The following is an 8,828-nucleotide window of genomic DNA, read 5'->3' on the forward strand; positions in this document are numbered from 1 at the left end:
AATTCTGGATGGGGAGAGAGGATACACTCTGCTGTGGGACAATGGTCTTGTATCCTGTAAAGATTTGTCACTTGTAATAGTGTAATAAAATGCTGATTGGCCAGTAGCCAGGCAGGAAGTATGGATGGGGCAACTGGACTAGGAGAATTCTGGGGAAAGAAAAGGCTCAGTCTGCAGTCATCCCCCAGATGCAGAGGAAGCAAGATGAGAATGCCTCACTGAGAAAAGGTACCAAGCTATGCATCTAACACAGACAAGAATTATCGGTTAATTTAAGATGTAAGAGTTAATAAGAAGCCTGAGCTATTAGGCCAACAAGTTTATAATTAATGTAGACCTCTGTGTGTTTCTTTGGGACTGAACAGCTGTGGGACTGGGTGGGACAGAAATCTCAGTCAACAACACTTATTCACTGAGTTACTTTTCTAGTCTGCTGACTCTGAGTCTCTCTCTAACTCTCTCACTTTACTCTGGGACTTGGTAGCCTCCTCCACCTGCAGTCCCAGAAGCTTCTCCCTCACACATCTCATAGGCTGACAACATCCATCTTTCATCTTTTCCTGGGAATCCCTCTCTCTGCGTTGATGATTTTAATCCCAGGTGAAGAGCTGCGGGATGGGGGGCAGTCCTGAGAAACTCACTCAGGGCCTCTGATCTGATCTTTGGTGGCCCAGCCCTGCAGCCTGTGTCAATCAAGACCCCACAAGCCAAGAGACGGCCACTAGTATGATTGCAGCAAGCACCCCCTCAGGAGTTAATGGTGAGCCGGGCCATTGGTAATGACTTAGACACAGGATCTCATTTAATCCTTACCACGAGGCAATAGGACCACAAGCCAGGCAATGCCTTCCTTCTCCCACCCTCTGTCCAGAAGCTCTGGAAACTGAGTGTGTCTGAATCTGAACCCAAGGGTCACATGAGCCTGATCTCTGTCGTCAAGTCCTCAGACACACTCTGCTGTGCCTCCTTGAACTTCACACCGAGTCATAGCTGACCTTAGACACACAGAACTGTATGCATGACTACATGCAGTGTCAGCATGTATCGATCATGGTAAGAGGACCAGAGTTCAGCTTGACTCTCCTTATGTATGTGTTTGTGTGTGTGAGTGTGTGTGTGTGTGTGTGTATGTGTTTATGCACATGCATGGTGTGATGGCATAAAATATACTCTTTATAAACTACACTTAAAAACCAAAGAGCATCTGTGAGTTCGAGACCAGCCTGGTCTACAAGAGCTAGTTCCAGGACAGGCTCCAAAGCCACAGAGAAACCCTGTCTCAAAAAACCAAAAAAAAAAAAAAAAAAAAAAAAAACCAAAGAGCAGCACTGACTCAAAGTCAAGGAAAGTTCTGGCACCTAGTTGGTGCCTCCTGATACTTCTCTTGGTCCTGAGGTCTTTGCCCCAGGGAGGCTCGACATGGTCCCCTTTTTCATCTCCCAGGACCAAGAACCACTTATCTCTGCAGCAGCCACTCTCACTGTTGGTAAAAAGCTCAAGTGTGCAGAGCAAATTCAGAAACCATTGAATTAAATGCTTTTAATGTTTTCATTAATAAATAAGCAAATACTTACAAAAAACGGAACCGGCAGAAACAATATTTCTGTGGGCTCCCGTTAACTTATTGTTCCAGGCATTTGAAATGAGTGTCTCCTGGCTGCCAAGGAGTGATTGGCATGGTGGCTTTGTTCAGGCTTCTGGCTTCCTCACCTCCACCCCCTTCCTGACCTCTTCAGCCATCTGCCTTTCCCTCCCTGGACTTGGCCAGGCCTCCCGTCTCCCAGCTCCTCACATTTGTCGTCCACCCAGCCAGGGGAGTGGGGGGCAGGGATGGGCACTTGGGAGCGCAGAGTGCTTTTTCCCTTGCAGACTATTCTTTTGAAAAATAGTTTTTAACCTCTTGCCTCCTGTATCACATTTAAACTTGCCATCATGAAACATCTAGGGATTGAGAAGGTGGGGCAGACTCCCCTACGCCTTCCCTTGTTTCTCCCTGTGTTCCTCCTGGAGAGGATGGGATAGACTTCATTGATAGTTGGCCTGTGTCTAGGAGTAATGGGACTAGGGTGGGACACCATGAAGGTCAGAGACTCTGGATTGAGCAGGAAGGCAGCCAGGCCAGCCCCAGGTACAGAGCAGAGCCCAGTCTGTGAGTGCAGTGGCTGCAGAGGCCAGAAGAGGGCATCAGATCCCCAGGAACTGGAGTAATGGGCAGTAGTGAGTGGTTTATTGGGCGCTGGGAACTGAACTCTGGTCCTCTGCAACGGTTGGGTGTGTGCTTTTAACTGCTGAGCATCTCTCCAGCCCAAGGCCCAGATTTAATAAGCAGAAACTACAGGAAGAGCCTGTATATGAGTGTATACAGCTGTGTGATTATGTATGTGAACACACTGTATGCGATTGTGTGTGTGTGTGTGTGTGTATGTGTGTGTGTGCTTGTGTGAACTCCATAAGTACTGATATTACTCACTGTGATCCAAATCTCACAACTGGCTGACCTAATGTCTTTGGAGAGGAAGCAGATGAGGCTTAAGAGCTCAGGTTCCATATTAAACCTTGGCTCTCTGTACCCTGCCAGAGGGGCACCGTGTCAGTCATTCTTGTGGAGGCTCACTTTTCTCATCTGAAACATGGAGCTACAGTTGGGACCTGCAGAGGACACCCAGGCTACCAAATACCAGCCCCAGCTATTCTTATCTTTTCACTTCCCTGCCCCATCCCCTGGCAACCATTCTCTTCTGAGAGCTCATTGGGTATCGGCATGCCTTTACCTCCTCACAGCGATGTTACCAAGCTAATGACTCTGAAAGCAGTTGTGACTGGTACACAGCCTTACTGAGCCCCTGGGCTGACTCTTAGCTGGTCTTCAGTGACTCAAGATGGCTTCTGATGCCAGCACAATGCCTCGAGGCAAGTGTATATGTGTCATCCAGTGCGTCCTTTCATCTTCCCCAAGTGTGTGACTGACATCACTCCCAACCCCGGAAGAGCACTGTTAAGAGTCCAGAAGTGTGCCTCCGTCTCTTCTCACGGGGGCGCTTTGGCAAGCAAATACTTCTTTTGGCCCTTGCTGTGGTGTTGCTGAGAGCAGAGGTAGATGTCTCAGAGTATAATTTAGGGAGTCAGAAATATGTGCTCCTCTGTGGAAACCATCACAAGTTAATTTTAATGCACGTTAAAGAGTGTAACGAGCAATAGCAGTCAAATTTTTCTAAAGCTGGTTCGAGTTGTTCTCTTAAAGGGAATTCATTTCTAGGTTGTTGCTTTTCTTTTTTTCTAAAGAAAAATTAGTAGCAGTAGGCAGAGCGAGAGGCAACCAGAACCCAGGGCAGACATGGGCTATAGAGGGTGTGCGTAAGGCAGAGGCTCACTGTGAGCCATGGTGGAATCCTCATTCCTCGAGTGGGATCTGGAGCATCCTCGGTACCCACAGTGGCCTCCGGGAAGCTGTGCGAAAGTACAGAGAAGGAGCAGAAAGTAGACTGTGTTTCTTGGGTCAGCACCCAGCTCACTAGCTTCAGACTGGAGCTGGCCAGAATAAAACCGAAAAACTCAGTCTGAGACAGGAGTGGGCAGGAAGTCAGAGAGTCGGGTGCCTGCTCCTGGGGGTGGGTTCGCCTCCCCCTAAACACTTGACAGAATTATGGCTGAAACTTTTCAGAGAGGCACCTACACTTTCAAAGAGGAATCTTCCCCCTGGCGTCTTGGTATTCAGAACCTTTACCCCTTCCTCTCAGAAAGCAGGATATAATTCAGATCCAACTATTGCCTGAGTAGGAACGAAGGAAGAACGAGATGGGCTTGCCCAGTGGCTACTGTAAGCCGTGAGCACTGTGCCCACCTACGTGTTGTTCATCTTATCCCTGAGAGAATCTGTTAGCATTAACTGTCATCTTGACAATTAACCGAGAGACAAGCCTTGATTCAGGAACTGCCTAGATCAGATTGGCTTGCAGAAATGTCTGCACGCGGTGTGTGTGTGTGTGTGTCTTGATTATTAACTGATGTAGGAGGAAACAGCCGCCATGAATGGCCCTATCCCTCAGCAAATGATCCCTGGCTGTATTAACAAGGTCAGCCAAGCATGAGCCCAGGAACGAGCCAGAGAGTGAGTCACCGAGCAGGGTTTCGCCATGGCTTCTGCTTCAAGTTCTTGCCCTGATGTCCCTCAGTGATGGACTCTCACCTGGATGTGTAAGCCAAACAAACCCTCCCCTCCCCACTAAGTTGCTTTTGGTTAGAGCGATTTTAGTCACAGAATAGTGGAGACAGAAGCCAGCAGCAGGAGGTTGCTGGGACACACCCAAGCGTGTGGGATCTGTGCCTTTGGAGTATTCTATCAGAGGACTGGGGAGGGCTTTGGAATTGAAGCTGGGGGGAAAGAGTTGAGTGTTTGGAGATTAATGGAATGTTTTGTGGGAGTCTGGACACTAAGAACACAGTGAGAGGTATGGACTGTGGAGGCCTGGCTCGTGAGGTTTCAGAGGGAAGCAAGGTCTCTATCTGAGCCATTTGTGTGGTATTTTAAATTAAACACCCATGCTTGCTGGTCAGCTGGGGTTGAAGAATCAGCCGTGTTTAAAAAGAGACCAGCTTACTGTGCTTCACCAGGACAACGGAAACAACGGAAAGTTATTTCCTCATGGCCGCACCTAGATGCTAATGTTCAAGTGGCACCTGAACTTGAAAATGTATGATCTCCCATGTGGTACCAGTTTTGAAGGCAAGGAAGCTACATGATTAAAGGGGTCATGGAGTGCAGCTGAGGCCTGGCACTGTGTTCTAAAAGAAAGGCCATTGGCGAAGGTGTGGCCTCAGCTCCACTGAAGATGCTGGTTCAGGATATTGGAGATTCTGGGAGTGTGGGATGTCTACCAAGGACAGAGACAAGGGTAGGGCGGACCTGACCTCAGGCTACGAGACGGGCTATGTGTACTGCAGATGGCAGAGCTGGGGAAGTGGGGGCTGCCCGAGCCCTTGGGAGCCTAGAAGATCACCAATAAGCTCCAGATGGCAGACGCGGAGATACAGAGCTTGGGTCCACATTGCCGGATTTTAGTTCTGCTTTGATCTGATTATGCAGACGCCCCACCTTGGTTCTTCCCTTTTGGAATAAGAAAGCGTGCAACTTGTAAGAGACTTTGGATTTTAAAAGAGACCTTGGACTTTTAAGGTGTTGAAAAATGTAAAGACTGGGGCTTTTAAAGCTGTAGGTCTTTTATAATGTAGCGTTAACGTAAGGTCTTGGGGACAAAGGATGGAAAGCTTCTGGTTTAAAAGTGATGTCTTTGTGGGTCAAGTTGACAAGGTCAAGAGGGTCCTAGTTATCTCTCATTTCCAATTTGTATAGCCTGGAGTCAACTTAGAGAAGAGCCTCACCTAACACCAAGGGATCACCTAGATGGGCCTGTGGGAATGTCTATGGGAGCTTGTCTTTATTAATGGATGCAGGAAGGCCCAACCCACTATGGATGTCACCCTCCTAGATATGTGGTCCCGGGATGTATAAAAAAAAAGCTAGCTGACAGCATGCACTGTGGTTTTGTTGAACTAGTGGACAAAAACAGAGAAGATGCCTGCAAGGGCCTTGCTTCTTTTACAGCCAGAATCGTTCAGAATGACTACTGGTGCATACAAGGTCTACAGATAGCTCAGAGGATGATGGTGATGGCGAGGTTGGTTAGCTAAAAGCACAGGTAATGAGAAAATAAAAATGTATGAATTATCATATAATTTTAATGTGATAAATGCATATTATAGAGTAAAGCAACTTGAGCGTGAACCTAGGGCAAGCCAGAGAGCAGCGTTCTTCCATGCCTTCTGCTTCGAGTTACTGCCCTGACTTCCGTCAGTGGTGGACTCTGACCCAGAAGTATAAGGCAATTAAGCTCTTTCCTCCCCTAAGTCGCTTTGGTCAGAGGGTTTTATCAGAGCAACAGAGATGAAACTAGAGCAGAATCCAAGAGGAGGCTGCTGTGGCCTGAACCTTAGGGAGGTAAGAAACTGGGCAGGGGGAAGTTAAGAAAACTTTACTTGTGGCTCAAAGCTAATATTGACTTGAAATTAGCTCATCCCTCAAGACCCCTGTCTGCATCCATGTTTCAAAACACACAACCACTCACCCATCCACTCAACCACTCATCCATCTCCCCAACCACTCATGCGTATATCTACCCAAGCACTCACCCATGTATCTACCCAACTATCCAAGCACTCACCCACCCACCCATCTATCTGTCCATCTCTCTAACCACCTATCTAGACAACCACTCACCCACTCGCCTGCTCATCCAGCCCCCCACCTATTTATCCATCCATGCACCTAATCATCATCCATCTATAACTCTGAAGGTCTTCTACATGCCAGGTGCTGAGCTATATACTAAATAGAATGATTTTTAAATGTACATGTGGGAACGAAGAGTTACTATCACGGGTGGACTCTAGGCGAAAGCTTTCCTGCTGTGCTAAGCTCCCAGCCCTTCACTCTGAGGCAGGTGCTCCAGCACTGAGCCACACCCTGAGCCCCCAGTTCAAAATGGCATCCAAATGTTTTCTGAGGTAGCGAAAGAGAAGGCAGGGAGGTGGAAGCTGGATTCAGAGGACTGGGTTGGGAATGCACCCCCAAAATGACCCTGTTCTGTGCCGATGTCAGCATTTCTTGGAACCAGAGATGAGGAAGAGCCTGCCAGAGTCAATTCTCAGGAACACTAAAGATGAAGGTGGGGGGGGGGGCAGGGACTTCTCTAAGGGATGTCTGCCCCTTTGCTCCCGCCAGGTGGGAAGGTGGGCTGAAGGACTCAGCACCTCAAGGGAAAGCAGATCTTGAGGGGCGCTTTCCCCATCTTTCACAAAGTAATCAACTTTGCACAGTACACAGTGAAGACAGAACAAAGGAGTGGCCCAGAGCCAGACTCCCACCCTGCCTCTGATCCCTGTGGTTACTCGACTCAGAGAGAGACAATGGTCTAGTTAATCATTTACTATGACCCCCCCCCCCCAGTGGGCCAGGCTGCCACACACCAGAACCCCATTTAATTCCCTGTGTGGCACTCTACAGAGTGGGTCATTATCACAGCCCATTCAACAGGGGTGGAAACTGAGACTCAGAAAGATTGCTTGGCTGGGGAGTGGCTGGCCTGGGAGTCAGTCCTGGTTCCCCATGCCCACAGCTCAGACCCTTCCCATGCTGACTTGGAGACATAGTAGGGAATTGGCCTGGGCCTCTAACCAGAGAGGAAACAATGAAGGTCTCTGACCCCTCAAAGAGGGTTGCTTTCACAGATGCTTGTAAATACCAGGAGAATTGCCGGTACCTCCCTCCCCCACCCCTGCCTGGTCTCCAAGCCCACACCTTTGTGGTGAGATTTTGAACAGGGTTGTCTAACGTCATAACCAGCATGCAACGGCAATGCCATTCATTGTCTTGGTGACAGAATAATTACTCGGGGAAGCCTGGATTTGTTCTCAAAAAGTTCCCTGAGATTTGTATTGACGCATGACCTTTTGGTTATTTGTGACAGTCCTGTAGCATTCCTGTCCCATGACCTGACGTCACCCAGAGCCCAGGAAAGAGAACAAGCTGGGGGTCTGAGGACAGGGCTAGTGGTGAATCCCTGGGCATACTGCCGGAGACAGGGTTAAGTCTAATGCTTCAGCATGATGGCTGAATGCCTCTGCTCACCTCAGGCTCTACCAGGAAGGCTGACAATCCCAGTAGAGCAAACAATAGCTCAGATTGTTCTAGAGAAAACTAGTCTGGCAGCATCACTTGCCAATAATTTTCTAAACAGCTTTAACTGTCTTCTGCTTCCTTGACTTCAACCCAACCTGAAAGCAACAGGCAGACAAGTTCTTGTCTTGGGCACAGAATCCTGTGAACCCGACACCTGTTGGGAGGAGGTGATGGCAGGAGGGATCTGGGGAACAGAGGCAGAGACCCAACAGGTCATGCCTTAGGTAGGGCTAGGAATGCACCCAAGGCGACTATCCTTCATAGCAAATGTCAGGATTTCTTGGAACCAGAGACCAAGAAGGGCCGCTTAGAACATGACCACGTAAGCCTGTTGCTTGAATGACAGACAAGACTGTGATCTATGTGCACTCAACTTCTGTTCTAGAACCATCAGTGTGAGTGTCAGGTTCTGGGAATGGTACCATGGGGACCTCCATCTGTCACAAATGAGCAAGGCCCTTTGAACTTGCCCAGTCAAGTTTCCGCAGAGGCCTACCTTCTCTGTCACTCAGAGCCCCCAGGGCAGCGTTGCCTTCGCTCCACGTCAGGGATTCCTTGCAGTCACTGCTTGCTGCGAGGCTGGGTGAGATCACCACTTCTAACATTGCCTTGTACCTGAGTGGAGACAAAGGGAAATGGGATTTATTCATAATTATGCATCTTTGCTAATGAATCATCTTTCTTTCCTTAAGAATGTAAATATTAAAAGCTGATTTCCTATTCCTAACCTTCTAATAGATTCCATATTATACAAATTAACAACCTTTTTGTCAAAATGGAAATGAAGTCCTTGCCCCTGGAGAGCATACCCATTCCATAAAAACACCCCCTCCCGCGCTCTGAGTTTTCCCATTAGAAGTATTATGTTTTGGTCTCTGTTCTGGATTGCCCTCGAACTGGGGAGACATCCCAGGGGAGGAAGGGATGACAGGGGAGGAAAGGACTGGTATTTCAACTTTCAGAGACTAGAGGGGCTGGGGAGGGCACTCAGAGTTGCCTGTGGCTTCGGTAGTAAAGTGGGCAGTGTGTTGTTTGCACAGGCGGAGGACACAGAGGACAGTCACAATGTTTCACAAGTGCCTCTAGGATGGGC

The 8,828-nt window shown here is 48.5% G+C and overlaps 1 protein-coding gene across 2 annotated transcripts in view; it reads right to left on the reverse strand.

Moving 5' to 3' along the window:
• Window positions 1–8,340, reverse strand: part of Eya2 (EYA transcriptional coactivator and phosphatase 2) — a 91,111-nt gene extending 82,771 nt beyond the window's left edge. For both annotated transcript variants that reach the window (XM_038330703.1, XM_038330702.1), the window contains exon 1: window positions 8,232–8,340. In XM_038330703.1, the coding sequence (XP_038186631.1) occupies window positions 8,232–8,340 (109 nt within the window). The remainder of the gene's footprint in view (window positions 1–8,231) is intronic.
• Window positions 8,341–8,828: the final 488 nt, after the last annotated feature.

Source organism: Arvicola amphibius, chromosome 5 (genome assembly GCF_903992535.2).
Source record: "Arvicola amphibius chromosome 5, mArvAmp1.2, whole genome shotgun sequence".
Lineage (NCBI taxonomy): Eukaryota > Metazoa > Chordata > Mammalia > Rodentia > Cricetidae > Arvicola > Arvicola amphibius.